Source organism: Vombatus ursinus, unplaced genomic scaffold (assembly GCF_900497805.2).
Source record: "Vombatus ursinus unplaced genomic scaffold, bare-nosed wombat genome assembly UNPS02014773.1, whole genome shotgun sequence".
In the NCBI taxonomy this organism is placed as follows: domain Eukaryota; kingdom Metazoa; phylum Chordata; class Mammalia; order Diprotodontia; family Vombatidae; genus Vombatus; species Vombatus ursinus.
In genome coordinates, this window is record NW_020954551.1 from 8,393,190 (window position 1) to 8,409,589 (window position 16,400).

The window sequence follows — 16,400 nt, forward strand, 5'->3', positions numbered from 1 at the left end:
CTTTTGCTGAGAATCAGTCTTCAGTATTAGGTGATGCCATGATGATAAGGCCTCTGGAGAAGGTCTGACAGAGCTGCATCTCTAATATATCACCTCTCTGAAATTCAATGCAATCAACCCTCCAGGCTGGTTTCAAGAGCCCTAGAAGTGAATACCTCAGTGAACTTCGATAAAAGGGCTAGAGTTTGAAGGGATTAGTGGCTGTTCCAGTCCAGCCTTCTCATTTTACCAATGATGGAACTGAAGTTCAGAGGTTAAGTCACTTTACAGGCAGTAAATAAGAGAGCTCTTGTCAAAAGGCTGCATTATGGATAGGTTAAATTTAAAGCCATGAGGAGGAAGTGGAGAATGGAAGTTGATTAATGGGGCCTGGAAAGAAAATGTGGAGCTCTTGCTCTCAGTGTAAATGACTTTGTGGGTTTCAGAAGCCACACAGTGTACTGGGACCAATTCCATTATGAAACTATTTGGGAAAAACACATTTGGCTGAGACATTGCCTGAGTATACAAACATGTGTCGAGGTTGGTGGGAGTCTGTATGGAGAGGACCACGATGTACTTCACAACAAAGAAAAAAGTTCTTCGACAGAAACTAATCATGAGTCACCACAGGAAAATAGATGGGAACATCTTTGGTAAGAAACTTCTCTCCAAAGGATCATGGATAGAAAGCTGATAGGTGACTCAGGCATCATCTAATCCAATGCCTTTATTTAACAGATCATAGGATTGTGGATAAAAAGCTAGAAGGGACCTTTTCCAGATAAGGAAATGGGCCCAGAGAATTTAACCGAAATCTAATGTTACAAGGTAGTAAGTGGTAAAGCTGGATTCAAATCCTGGTCCTTCAGCTCAAGACATAATGCTCTCTCTATACTGGGCCACGCTGGGAAGAAACTGAAGCCCACAAAGATGAAATTATTTGCCCAACATCATGCAAGATGTAAGTCACAAAGGGGGGATTTGAACTGATGTCCTCTGACTCCAAATTCAGGGCTCTAAATTGTACCCCTCTGCCTCCTAGAGCAGTGTACTCAGGGCCAATCTAAGGGCTGTATAACCTCCACAAAGCAGCCCAAATACCCTCAGGAACTGGAAGATGGCCACTAGGTTGGGTTTGCAGAAGCTCAAAAGCCATTGCTGCTCTTTGCCTGACCATGGAAAAGAATCCCAATGAAATATACTTCTCAGGTATCTGGGGAAAGAGCCCCAGTCCCACCTTGGACCAGGGCCACCAGCCATTTGCGGATAGCAGCATGATCTCTAAACATTATCCCTGACTTTCCTAATGCTGCCTCCTTTTCCTGGGTATGAGGCAGAGTGAGGCTGATTATTACATCAATGGTCAGAAAGGATCCATACTTTTTGAGCATCTTCCAAACAGAAAATGTTTGCTACAAAAGAACCTAACCCTGAGGAGCAGGGAGATTGGTTGGGGCACATACAGCTTCATTAAGGAGACAGACTACTACGCTCCCCCTTCTGTCTCCAGCTCACAATGATGGCAAAATCCCAGAGAGCTCCATGGTTCTCTTGGAGGAACTGCTAGATATTTCCCTATAGATTTACTCCTTGCTGTGAGTGGTTGCCATAGGAATGAATGAAAGAACAGAAACCTCTTTGTGTAGAGTGGGCTCTTCCCAGTTAACCAGACTCAAGAAAACAAAAACCCAGGGCATTCCCTTCTCAACACTTCCATGGTGGGGACTTGAGCACAGCAGACAAAGCATCTCTTTTCTGTAAGGCTTGCCCTTAACTAGTTGATGTCCCAGATGGGCCCTCATGATTACCCACAGCTCTGATTCTCCAAGCCTTGCTAATGTCAGCCAGACACGATGCAACTAAAAAACTTCAGAGAAGCCCAAAGAATTATCTTCTCTCCCAGAAATCAGACAGCTTGTAATGCCATCATAAAAAGAGTTCATAAAGCAGAGTCTGGAAATGAAAACAAAACCATCTTTCTGCCATGGGTTCTTCTTTAGCCAGGGAAAGAAATATGTGCTGTCAGCTGAGACTGTTTGTGAGTGGGGGGGTTTTCAAATGGCATACCCATCACAAACACATTTTCCAGGACATAGCTGCATCGACACAATATAAATGGAGTTCTTACTCTCTGTCTCAACTTTCCAAAACATAAAAATAAAATTGGTCTCACAAAAAGGCTGGTTATTTATTTTACTTTATGGGATATAGATGATACAATTGCAAACAAAGGCCTTCAAAGAAACCACCTCTGGCTGTTCATTATTGTTTGGGGGCCAATTACTCTTCAATTAGGGTAGCTGACCTGCTAAAATTTCTACCAGCGTGATGCATTGTTTCCTAGAGTTGAGAGTTTTTTGAACACATCATGAAATGCAGCATTGAAAAGGACAGAACGCTCCCCAGGAAAATTGTTTTTCCTTTCCCTCTGGGTACCTCCACACATATGGGATGAAAACAAAAACTGCCAGGCTCACCCCTGGCTGTAGACCTGTTAGATCTCATGGACGTAGGCAATATATGTTGACCAGAAACTCAGAAAGTATCACAGCTTAGGATCTTAGGATCTGTCTCTATGAGATCTCTGTATCTATAATTGAGAGTAGTATTATTGAATTGTCTCTACCAGTGGTGGGGAACCTGCAGCCTTGAGGCCACACGTGGCCCTCTAGATCCTCTAGTGGGGCCCTTTGACTGAATCCAAATTTCACAGAACAAATGGGGTTTGGATTCAGTCAAAGGGCCACACTTGAGGGCCACATGTGGCAGGTTCCCTACCCCTGGTAAAGAATTGGAATTGGAGTTAGGAAGACCTGGGTTCAAATACTTCCTCAGATTACTACTAATTGTGGGGACCTGGGCAAACCACTGAACCTCTCGGAGCCTCAGTTTCCTTATTTGTAAAATGGGAATGATAATAATACCTACCACAGAGGGTTAGGGCCAGGCTTAAATGAGATAAAGTATGTAAAGTGATTTGTAATCCTTAAAATACTACCTAAGGGTCAGCAAATTTGCTTCACATCAATCAGCTTCATAAACCAAATGAGTTCTATAGGATATTTATGTTAGTAGAGAGAAAGGACTTGGCATAGGTATGTCTAAGTCACCATCATAGCTTTAAGAAGGGACTTTGGATCTTTTTTATTGGTTTTTTTAATCTGAGTCTGTACTAAAACAGGATCATAACTTGAGAGGGAAAGGAAAACTTAGAGGTTATCTAGTCCAATGTTCTCTCAAATTTTTTGATTCATACTTGCCTGTCAGGAAAAAAATAGGAGTATGCCCCTATATATGTGTATTCACACATATACCCATACATATATATGTAAATATATACATGTATACATATATTTGTTTTGAAGTTGTTCACACTAATAATTATGTTAATAATAAACCGAGAAAAGAAGATGAAATACTATTTGATCCTGGAGTAAGTGGGGAACCACTGGCATTTATGGAGTAGAGAGTTACCTAGTCAAACCTATGCTTTAGAGAAATCACACCAATTGTGTGGAGAATGGTGAGAGAAATGATGATTTCTTCCTCATATTAATAATCAATTATTGAATCAGGACCAGGATTTTTTCAGAAGCCTGAAGGTTGTTCAGTCTGAAGGACATTGTTGATAATGAGATTGAATTAGATTTCTCAGCAGTCTTGTTCAGACCCCACCCAGGTGGGGAAGCCTATTGTGCTCTGCTCAGGTTTGATTGGGGATAAATTCTTTAATTAGATTGGCCAAGGCTGGGTGATTTAGAAGTAAATACCTCAGCCATTCATTAGAATGGTTCCACCTCACTTGGTAATATTCACTTTTTTCATTAATCGTTAACCAATCAGAGTTGATCACCACCCTCAGAAGCATCCACTCTTTCAAAGGCAAATAAATTGTAAGCTCATCATAATGCATCTATGGTCCAAGAGAGACAGCCAAATGACCATTTGTTTTATTAATAAAATGCTAGCATTATTAATAAAATGATTAATTACTTAGAAATTATGTGTCTCAAACTTTTGAAATGCCACAATGGATTGGAGAGGGAAGAGATTTGAGGCAGGACAATCAATAAGGAGGCTATGAAAGCAAGAGGTAATGAGAGAACTAGACTGGTGGCTCTAGGATTAGACAAGGGGATGTTTAGACACAAAAGATGTTGTGGAGATAGAAATAAGATCTGGCAACTGATTGGTTATGTGTGGCGAATGAGACTAAGGAATTAAGGATGGCACCCAACTTGTGAACTCGGGTAACTTGAAATATGGTGGGCAGGCCTTGGCAGTAAATAAGGGAATTTGGAAGAAGGGTGGGTAATGAGCTCTTCAGTGTAAAGGCAATGCATCCAGGACTGCTCAGCCTGTATCACTCATTCCATTCTACCAAAAATGAAAAGAAGGTGGGGGTGGGGGATTTACTCACTAACCACCCCTTGGAGCCCAGAACTAAGCAGGGCAGAGCCAACAGAGTAGTGCCTCCTGTAGCCACAAGGTAATCTTGGGACAAGGGGTGAGATTTTCTCATGGTATTCAAGTCGCTGCTGATATGGTTGAGCTTAGGTTATAACTGTACTGAGGGGCCCACACTAGGGGTGGAAGAGGATAAGTGACTGACAATGTGACTTTGGGAAAGTCACTTGTTTCCTCTTCAAAATGAGCCAATTGGACTAATGGGCCACCAAAGTCCATTCCATTTCTCATATTCAAAGATTCTCCATGGATTTGGATATAGCATGGGTCAAATTATGTCCACCTATTGTCCCATTGCAAAGCTATGGCCTACAGCAGTGTCTAACACATAGCTATCACTGAATAAATGTTTGCTGATTGACTGATTGGCACGAAATGATGATGGCCGCAGCACAGAGAGGAAGTGGAATAGGGATAGTACTGGGACATAACAGATGAAGAAGATAATGTGGTTACGTTGGAAATAAATGTCATTATGAGTTACCATGGAGAGTGCTCTCAAATTCTCACTGGGTGATCTTTGACCATTTGTGGCTATGTTGGAGTTCCACATGAAGACCAATAATCTATAGATGGGGAAATTGAGGTCCAGAGGTCAAATGAATTGTCCCAGGTCGCAGATGATGAATAGCAGAGGCAATCAGGATTGAATCTTAGGTTCTCTGACCAAATCCAAGCATCTTTCTACTATACCATGCTGCTTCCACAGCTGGGGAAAACTGCATGGTTAGGCTTATCAACTTGCAACTCTTTTTTAGCTCTAACACAGGTGATAGATTCAGTTTCACTTGGGCAAGCAGGTGGTGCCCTGGGCAATGCCAAATTCGTGATCAGCACACCTGGGCATCTGTCAAGGTGATTGGAGCCTGCAATAAGCCAGGCACTCTCATAAGTTCTTCTGCCAATTTGAGATATTTCTATCTCTCCAGTTCAATTTTGGCCTAGGTTGTGAACCAAGGGGAATAACAGGAAATGAATGCCTATGACATCCTTGTTTTCACTGGTGACCTCATTCTTCATTTATACATAGCTCTCTTCATAACTGCCAATTTCCTAGTTCCAATTTCTGGGTTATTAGTGAGCACAAGGATAGTGGGGGGGGGTGTTGGGGTATTTCACTGTAGCATTGCGTAGAATGACTTGTTGGGTGTGGTGTAAATGAAATCAACAATAGCCAGGGAATAAGTAGCCCCAGGTTCTTGTCCCTGATCTACCACTTACTAATGTGTGACTTGAGATAAGTCACTGAATACCTGTGAGGTTCAATTTCTTCCACTAAAAAGTAAGCCAACTGGGCTGAATGATCTCTAAAGTTCCTCCTAGCTGTTACATTCAATGATTTCATATGAATTTGAATGTAGCCTGGATCACAAAAACTTTCTTGAAAACTACCAACCACATGGGTAGCTAGTCTTTGGGAAAAATGCTGGAATTGGAGTCTTTGAAGGTATGTGATGGTGGGTAAAGCAACTTAGTCTCTTGACTTCAGATCCTTCATCTAAGCCATGAGACTGTTGGACTAGACAATCTCTGGGCTACCTTCATATACTAAATCTATTTAATTTATGATCCCATGTATTGCTAGTTCTGATAATCATCTATCTATCTATGCATATATGGACAGAGTTCTTTCTGTTGTCCTTGCCTCTTTTATTGATAACCATATTTTTTGTTCTACATAAGAAATTCTTGAGTTGAGGAAATGTCTACCCAAACCCTTGGTTTATTTAAGAACTAGTAAATACCATGTAGACAGCTAACTTCATTGTTTGTAGCACATATAATCTTTAATATCAACTTCTGATCAGATATTTTAAATTACTGGCTTTTGCTCCAAAGATTGAAGCTAGGGAATTCTTGAATACTAATATAGGGAAATTATAAGAAATGTTTGAACATGAATCACAAATCCCTTTATTCAAGATTATAAAAATATTCAAATTTTTTTCCTGGTGCTTTTAAAATAAACATGTTGGCTATTCTCCATGAACACTGATGACCTTTTCTGTGTTTGATGGTATTAAGTCTGAAAGTGGTTTTGGATTAAAGGCAAAACTGCAGTGTGGGGTGGGGATATGGGGTTGGAAGCAATCCAGTTGGTCATGTGTACTTTCTTTCTCTTTTCCAGGGAGGAAAGGACTAAAGGAGGCCATCAAATGATATCTAGGGAGTCAGATGTCAGCATGTTTGTGAGTAAGGTTAGGGACTAAGTTCCTCTTTTCTAGCTTCAAATCCCACCCAAACCAATTTGATTCTACTGTTTAAGGCAGTGACAGGCAGGCAGTTTTTTTAAACACCTGCTGCTATTGAATTTTTAATGAAACAAACTGTAAGTGGGAGTGTATCACTGTCTGCTCAAAAACCATTCCTCCTTCTAGCTTCCTGAATTCTTCTAAGTGTGTGACACCATCCTCCCAGTTACCCAGATGGAAAACCAAAGTATAATGGACTGGAGCCAGAGAATCTGTGTTCAATTCCACCTTTGACTCTTAGTATCCGTGTAATCTCAGACAAGTTACTCCTTGGGTTTTAGGTTCCTCATTCTTTTTTTTTTTGGTTTTGTTTTTTTGTTTTAGGCAATTGGGGTTAAGTGACTTGCCCAGGGTCGCACAGCTAGTAAGTGTCAAGTGTTTGGTCTGAGGCTGGATTTGAACTCAGGTCCTCCTGACGTCAGGGCTGGTGCTCTATCCCCTGCGCCACCTAGCTGCCCCAAGTTTCCTTATTCTTAAAATGACTGGTTGGACTGAATGATTTCTGAGATCTCTTTCACCTCTAGAAGTATGATCCTATGATTCTGAACTCCTTTGCTTTTCCTCTATTCCCACATCCAATCATTTGTGCCATAGACCATGTACTATGCTGCTCCAATATCCATCCAATAGGTATATTAATTCTCAAATTAAATGAGAAAACTCAAATGAACTGTCAAGAGGGGTTATGGGGTTTCCTCTGGAGGTCTTAGTTTTCAATGCAATCCAAAAGAATGTAAGCTGTTTGAGGGCCAGGACTATTTATTTGCTTTGTATTTGCCTCATATTTCACAGTGCCTTACTTAGAGCGGACACTTAATGCATGCTTGTTGAATTGAATTGAATTGAATTATTTAGCTCTACCGGAGTTTCACCTGATACTAAAATCTTTGCTAGACAAAGAGTTTTAATCTATTCATTGGTGCTACTGAGAGTTTACAGTGTGGGCAAATATGCCATTCTTCAGTCCAGCTAGCATACTTTTCTAGGAACTGTAGACTTTCTGGCACTCAAGGTAACTCTCTAAAGAGACTATAAACTCTGAGAAGGTGCAAATCTCCATTGCTTACTGGAAGTTCCCTATACCACTGAAATCATGGATTCCATGTCACTCCAGGCAAAAGACAGTTCCTGCCCTAAAGTAGCTCCCAATCTAATGGGGGAGACAACATACAACAACTCTATGCCAGCAAGATATAGGATACAGTGTAGATAAGAAAGAGAAGGAAGACACTAGAATTAAGGGAAATCAGGAAAAGCTTCTTGAGTAAAGTGGAATTTTAGCTGGGCCTTGAAGGAAGTTTTGTTCTCCAAGTTTGATAATGGAATTGTCCATGCCACCATTTTGTGTTATTTTGGTTACTACTCTACTACTACTAGTACTACTACTACCACTACCACTACCACCACCATCAGAATACATCTTGCATGTGTCCAGATTCAAGATGCAAAGCACTTCAGTGAATCAAATTGAGTTTTTGGAAATGGAATATTGCTTTGGTCCAGACCTTCTTGGCCTCTTTTCCATGGGGGTCCTCCTCTAGGGATTGAGTTTCAAGACCAACTCTCTGTCAGGAATGTCAACTATTTGTGAGTTCTATTCTGAAGACCATTATTTTTGGAAAAGTGGGAAATGAGTGGAGAAGAGGCTTTGGATGTAAAAAGAAAAAAGCAAACCCTTTTTTTTTAAAGTTTAGCAGTGAAAGCAAGTAGAGAGATAATCAAGGAATCGGTTGGATAGAAAGACTTTTTTTTAGGATTTTGGGGGGGAGAATCTTGAGTGTATTTGTAGGTTTATATGGAGCCAATGGTAATGTACAGACTGAAGGTGAGAGAGAGAGAGAGAGAGACAGAGAGAGAAGGATGATGATGATGACAGTGAGTGATGGAGTGAGGTCTTGGAGGAGGCAGGGATAAAGGAGATTGACTTTCCCCTTTGAGATTACTTTCTAACTATGTGTACATCTTTCAGTGTATCTAGTTACTAGTTATTGAGGAGCATTAGAACATAAACTCCTTGAGGGCAGGGATTGCTTTTTGTCTTTTTTTTTTGTACTTCTAGTGCTTAGTATAGTGCTATACACATAGTAAGTGCTTAATAAATGATTGCTACTTGTTGAATGCTAACTTTAGTCAATTGTAGGGATATTTCATCTGCAATTGAAGGGCAGAAGAAAGAATATGATGATGCTAAATGATACTAAAGAGGTTTGGGAGTTTTGGGTGAGGGTGTGGCTAAGACCTCAGTTACTGAAATAGGAGTCTACATCATCTATTATAAGCAAGCAAAATGAGTGTTGGGGGCAGCTAGGTGGCGCAGTGGATAGAGCACCGGCCCTGAAGTCAGGAGGACCTGTGTTCAAATCTGGCCTCACACCAAACACTTGACACATACTAGCTGTGTGACCTTGGGCAAGTCACTTAACCCTGATTGCCTTACTAAAAATAAAACAAAACAAAACAAACAAACAAACAAAACAAGAAAAATGACTGTGGCACTTGTGGTGAAAGCAGAAATGAAAAGCTCTGGAACAATCACTGAGGGGGAATGAGCCAAGGGGTAAGTTGGATGGAATAGAAATATTGGCAAACAGCATCAAAGGTCCAGCTGAGGTTAAGGGCCTGAACTTGTGGGTGAAATGACTTGGTTTTCATGGGTTTCTCCAACAAAACTTTGCCAGTCTGTGATCATTTGATCAGTGTACCATCTGACTCTCTCTCAGTCTTGATGATAGAAGGAGAAGGCAACATATTAGCACTCCAAAATGAATGATCTTTGAGGTAGGAACAAAAATGACAAACAGAAAGTTGAAAAAGTATAAGCTGGCTTTGGTAAGTTGGAGTCACCAGACCCTAGGTAAAATATGATTGCTGTGTGACTGTCAGCAATGTTTAAAATACTGTGAATTATCAGATGAGGCAGAAAACCAGGAGGATTCTGGGTAAAGATGGCCACCACTGGGATGGAAGAAGTCCAGTGCAGAATCCAAGCTGAAAGAATTCTTTCTGTGGATGTGGTCCTCTAGAAGTCCCTATTTTCAGATGACAGTGTGCTGGTTGCAATGAAATTCTGGAACATTGTAAAATCTCCTGTAAGAGATCTGTAACTACGCAAAAATATTTGTTTTGGCCAGCCATACAAGAAGAGCCAAATGGATGAAGAATATTTGTTACCTAGATTATGACATACATTTGGACAGAGAACCTACAGTGCTTGTTAATCAGTAGATAGAGGTGGACACTGGATTGGTCTTGGAGTTGAACAGAGGAGGAGAAAAGGCTCAGTTATCTTTAAGAAATTACAAAGTTCCTTCAATGACCCCAAACTAACCTTAGGAAAAAAAATGTCTTCTTTTATTACCAGCATTCAACTGGAATTGCTTTATAGAAATGAGGTATGAAATGCAACAGTCTCTAGAGAATTAAAAAAGGAATGTTGTAGAGGGGACAATGGAAAGGCCCAAGGTGGGTGTGATCAAGTTGATGTTTATTACCAATGAGAAACTTCAATGAAGACTAGTAAACAGGTCGACAAGAAAATTCATGGTAAAAAGATAATTTGGGCAAGGGAGAGGAATAAACGGATGGATTACATAAAGTGCTCTTCTGGTACCTTTGCGATTTCAGAAGAAATTAAGTAAGGCCACAAACACATTGGGGTGAATCTGCTACAGAGAATTTATTGGAAGATATGGGCAGGCATGGATGGCTTTTGAACTGCATCATTGGAAATCCACTTGAGTATTGAATAGGACTATTCCCAAAGAACAGTTATCAATGGCAATTGGGTGGGAGGTCTCTACTGGAGTGTCCCAGGGATCTGCCCTGACCCTGTGTTTTTAAATATTTTTATTAACGACTTGTTATTTTCTTAGACAGTATGCCTCCCAAATTTACTGATGCTGTGAGTCATGGGGGAACAGCTAACAAATTGGAAAATAGAATTAGGTTTCAAGATGATCTTATCAGCTTATAACTTTAGGTTGAATCTGATAGATAAAATTTAAATGCAAAGCTTAAGTTAATGATCTGAACTGAATTTGTCGCTTAAGACTTTGCAAATACAAGGTAGGAAAGGCATGACTAAAATGTTTCACATGGAAAAAATCTGGGGGTGTTAGTGGACTCCAAGCCCTGCATGAGTCTACAGTGGGCACAACAGCTGAAAAAGCTAGTACCCTCATAGATGGAATTAGGAAAGGCCTAATCCAGATCTTGGGATATGATAAGCTTGTGGTACTCTGCCCTGGTCTGATCATATCCAAAGTACTATGTTTAGTTCTGGGAACTGCGTTCTAGGAATTTCTGGCTGAAATGTGTACAGAAAAGGGTGAACAGAATAGGGAGGAGACTAGAGGCTACACCATATGAGGGTCAGTTGAAGAAAGTATGAACTTGGAGAAGAGAAAACTTAGGTAAGACGTACTAGTTACTTCAAATAATTGAAGAATAACCATGTGGGAGAAGGCATAGCCATGATTTATTTGGCCCAGAGGGTAGAGCTAGGAGTAAGGGGTAGAAACTGCAGAGAAGCAGGTTTTGCTTTGAGGGTAAGGGAAAAGAACATAAGAACATAAGAACATTCTTAATAGCTACCCAAATGTGGCATGATCTCACTTGCAATGTATGGGTTCTACCTTTGTAGAGACATTCAAGTTAAACCACTTGTCAGGGATATTGTAGAAGTGACCCACATTTAGGTACATGTTATAATTCAGATCTGGCCTCTATATTTGAGAAAGCAAATTACTGATGGCCTTCATTATAAGTAATGAACAAATATTTACTAAGTCCCTACCATGTGCCACAATAGCTAACATTTTATGTAGCACTTTAAAGTTTGCACTGTCCTTTGCACATCAAGTTAATTTGACAAGTGTTTATTAAGCTCCTACTATGTGGCAGCCCCTGCTGTGAAGGAGCTCACAGCCTATATATGTTATCTCATTTGATCCTCACAAAACCCTGTGATTTAGGCGCTATGATTATCCTCATTTTGAAGAGGGGAAAAACAAGACTCATACTCAGAGTCACACAGATAGTAAATCTTGAGGTAAGATTTGAACTCATGTCTGACAACTTTTGATCTACTGTGTCTTTGAGATTTCTTCCAACTCCTGAGATCGTGTGATTCTGAGACCATGGATTACTGTGTCATCATAGTCTCCATCTTAGAGACAGAGACCTAGGTGGCACGGTAGATAATGTTCCAACTTGGAGTTCAGAAGACCTGTGTTTTAATCCTACCTCAAATACTTACTGGCTGTGGAATGTTGGGCATCACCTCATTTCCTTGTGCCTCAGTTTCCCCCTCTAGAATGAGGGGGTTGGACTGCATGGCCTCTAAGATCTATTATTATTCTATATATAGGGTCTCTCCTGATGAGGGAGCAGGTACCATGTGTAATCACAGTACAAGGTATGCCTAGAGAACCGATAAGGGCCCACCACAATGCACCTGCTATCTGCAGGAGTATGCACTGGTAGAGCCCACACAATGGCTGTGAGAGCAGGTAATGATGGTTCAACCACGTGGCAGCAGCTGTACTCTTCCCAAAGGCAATAACATTCTTCATATGACCCAAACACTGACTTCTCCCTCCTCCTGAAAGTCCCCAGGTAAATGCTATCTCTGTACCTAGAAAGAACCATAGAATACTTTGGGAAGTAGGTTTACTTACTCTTTCCTGCTCTGGCTTCACTGGATTCCCATAGCCCCTGTGTCTCGGGAGCATCCCAGGAGAGTTTCCCTGGCACTACACCAAGTAACACTACCTGGGCCTTCTATAGTCCTTTCTTCATCCTATACTGAAAACCAGAATGCCTACTGAACTAAGCTTTGCTAAGCCAATATTATCAATATTTCTAAGACAGCAGGGGCTCAGACTAGCTATTTAAGGAAACAGACTGTGCAGAAGCACATATTTACAAACAACTGGTTGGATAATTTTATGCCATTATTAACTAAAGCAGGTCCCCTCAATGCCTCTACTAGGCAACACAATTAACTATGATTCAATCAACAAATATTTATTAACAACGCACTACATACTGGGCAGTCAATTAGGGGCCTTAAATGCAGGGACTTAACACAGCACACTAAACAGTCAAAGAACTAATGAATGAGAAAGTATTCATCGGATACTTACAATGCACCAAGTGCTGTGCTTGGGATACAAACAGAAAAGCAAAGTGGAAAGTGACATGTATGCATATAAGTATTTCACAAAATGTGGTATGATAGAAGCCAAGGAGATATCCACAGTGCCCTGAGACCATTTGAGGAGGGAGAACTTACTTTTATCTGGGAGAGGGGAGATCAGAGAAGGCTTCATGGAGGAGATGACACCTACTAGAACTCAATCTAAGAGAAGGGTTTTGAAAGGTAGAGATGAGGCAAAGTATGACCTAGGGATAGGAGGGGAAGGGCAGCTTGTAAGAAGGAGAATGCTAGACAAGATGGAGGAATGTTGAGTAATCCATTCTGTCTAGAATGGAAAACTTGCAGTAATTCATTCCTGCAAACATTTATTAAGTGCCTACTATATACAAAGCATTGTACCATGGACTGGGGATACATAGATATATATCAAATCCCCAGCCTTAAAGAGTTTACATTCTACTAATGATGAGGATGGGGGATGGGGAACATTATGTACACACATTAATAAAATATAAGGTATATTGTGAATTGAGTATCACAAAAGGAGGCTGAAGGTGGGTTAGAACCAGATTGTGGAGGAGCCTAAAGGCCAAATTGAGGAGTTGGCTTCTTATTCTAGAGGCTATAGGGATCCATTGAGGGCTGTTGAGTAAAGAAGGAGGGACATAATTTTGGCAGCTATATTCAGGATGGATTGCTAAAGGGAAAGACATGAACCCATAATCCTAGAACGGAAGCTATTATAATAGTCCCGCCAAAAGAGAATATAGTACAGTAAATTTTTGTGAACTTTCTACTATGTGCAACAGATTAATGAAAAAAATAATTTGAGTATGTACTTTAAAGGGTCAGAACTGCTTTTTAAAATATGTTTATATATTTAATATGTGCCTCTGACATATTTATGTATAGAAAATGTAACATACATTATGTATTGTATACATATATATTATATAAGCAGATGTGACTTCATTAATGTAGGAACCTCCTCTACTGATACAGGGTGCAATCTATTTATTGATTATCTTAGCTACCTGTGGATCACAGAAGGTGGATAAATTTCCCATAGTCACACAGTTACTTGTGTCCAATGCAGGATTCAAAATCAGGTTTTCCTGTTCCAAGTTTGAAACTCTATGTGCCATGTTGCATTATTTCAATGTAGGTACATAATTCAGACTTTTTACTAAATCAGATTGTCACCTTTTCTCAAAATTACTGAGGTTTTCCTTGAGTAAGACAATTTACTTCTCAGATTTGGAATCAGGTGACAAATGGTTAAAAATATTGTGAAGGGAAGACAAAGTAGGTAAGGGTTTTCAAGGCATGATGCCCTATTAGATTTAATGGTAACCTGAAGTCTTGAGTTTCTTGTGTGGGATTTGAATTGAATTTCCTCTGGGTTTTAATACCCAGATCCTCAGCAAATGGACAGACACAGAAAGCTTTTCCAAAGACATCCTTACCCTGGCTATTTGGTCTGCCATTTGGAGGCGTCCATCCAGCTCCCGTCGGATTTGTGCGGCTTGCTCATCGGGGTTGTCCAACTGAAAAAAAAATACAAAAAACATAGATCATGAACATGAGGCAGTCAAGGACCATGAACTCATCTCACCATGAAATCATGCTTGCTACTTTTACAATGGAAATTATGAAATTTATCATTCCCCACCAAGTACCACAAATCTCTTAATGAGCATGCTCAATTTGTTGGAAGAAAATGCCCACCTAAGCACTAAGAGGCACAGCCTAATGGGTTGGGAAATCTCCAAGGAAGAGCAGATTTATGACCTTGTCCTTCAATCAATCAACAACATTTATTAAGTATCTACAATTTCCCAGGTGCTGGGAATATGAAGACAAAACTGAAAGTCTTTGCCCTCAAGGAGCTTACATTCTAACAGGATTGATCTAAAGTTAGCTCCATTGAGAGGTCTCTTACTACTTCTGTGACTTAGGTAGAGAAAGAAATTACATATTTTGAATGGACAAAGAGGGGGATAGTTCATGGGATGAAATGAACCATGTGAGTCAAAATTCTTCCCTCCTCATTTCCCAAAGCAAGCCTAATATTATTTTTCAAACTCTAATTATAAGACAGCCCTTCAGTAATTTGGAGCATCATTGCAGCTCATTCACAAAAAAGGAAGCATGATAAATAGAATATTGGGGCATTCAAACATGTCAAGTTCTCTTTTATCTAATAAAAATCAACTTACAATAAAAATAGACTTGAAGGTGAATATGAGGTGGCACTTAAGGGCTCCTTTCTTTTTATGACTCTCTCTAGTACAGAACAGAAAAACGACCTAAACTCCCTTCATTTTCTCCCCTCATGTTTTTTATATGCAAGAGCCAAACCTACCCTAAGGAATAGTTCCAAAACTTAGAAATAACATTTCTGAAATAAGCAATGGTAAACACTGGAGGGGTTAATGGTGATACAATTTTGTGAAAGCCACTTTGGAAAGACATTATGATGAGATGGCTATTTCAGGCTTTAGGAAACACACACACACACACACACACACACACACACACACACACTGCATTATCCTTTTAACTGGTCTTCCTTTCTCAAGCCTCTCTTCATTTCAATCCATCTTCCCCTTAGCTGCCAGTGATTGCAGTGATGGTCTGACCAAATCGACTCCCTCTTAGCACGACACCTTGGATGTAGTAAGCAATTAATTGTTTGTTGTTGTTTTCCATCCTTCATTCTCAAAGAGGACCAGTGACATCATGGGGGTGATATCTTGACTTGCAAGTGAATTGGATTTCAGTGAGTCAGTGCTGTGCAAAGTTATCAGCCTCACTCTCCTCCAGAGTCATGGAAGTCCAGTGGCAAGACATAGGTCAAGATGACTGGTGATGGCCCAGAGTAAGCAATGAATAAATCCCTGTTGATTAAATGGTGACTCCTCAATAAACTCTAGTGGCTCCCTGTTATCTCCAGGATCAATTAAATAGTCTTCATTTTGCCATTTAGAGCCCTTCACAACCTAGCCTTTCCTACCTTTTCAGATTTCTTAGACTTCACTTCCTTTTACTCATTCTGAGGGCAGCTAGGTGGCACAGTAGATAGAGCCCTGGGCTCTCTTGGGTTCTTCCTCTTGAGTTCAAATATGGCCTCAGAAACTTACTAGCCCTGGGCAAATCACTTGACCCTGTTTGCCTCAGTTTCCTCGTTGGTAACATGAGCTAGAGAATGGGGTAACGAAGAGTTGGACATGACTGAACAATTCATTCTGATCCAGCAGCAGTGGCCTATTGGTACCTCATAATGATGCTGTCTTTGCACTGTGTGTTCCTCCACATCTGAAATCCTCTCCCTCCTCACCTCTGACTCTTTATTTCCCCATTTTCCTTCAAGTCTGAGCTAAAGTCTCATCTTCCAAGGAAGCCTTTCCTGTTCCCCTTAACGCTAGTGCCTTTCCCCAGTTGATTACCTCCAGTTTACACAAAGCTGTTTGCATACTATCTCCCTCATGAAACCAGGAGCTCCTTGGGAGCAGGGACTGATTTTTTGCCTTTCCTTG

The 16,400-nt window shown here is 40.5% G+C and overlaps 1 protein-coding gene across 2 annotated transcripts in view; it reads right to left on the minus strand.

The window, feature by feature from the left end:
- The window catches only part of CADPS (calcium dependent secretion activator), a 464,921-nt gene that overhangs the window by 325,835 nt on the left and 122,686 nt on the right, over positions 1-16,400 (minus strand). For both annotated transcript variants that reach the window (XM_027864021.1, XM_027864023.1), the window contains exon 3: positions 14,328-14,408. In XM_027864021.1, the coding sequence (XP_027719822.1) occupies positions 14,328-14,408 (81 nt within the window). The remainder of the gene's footprint in view (positions 1-14,327; positions 14,409-16,400) is intronic.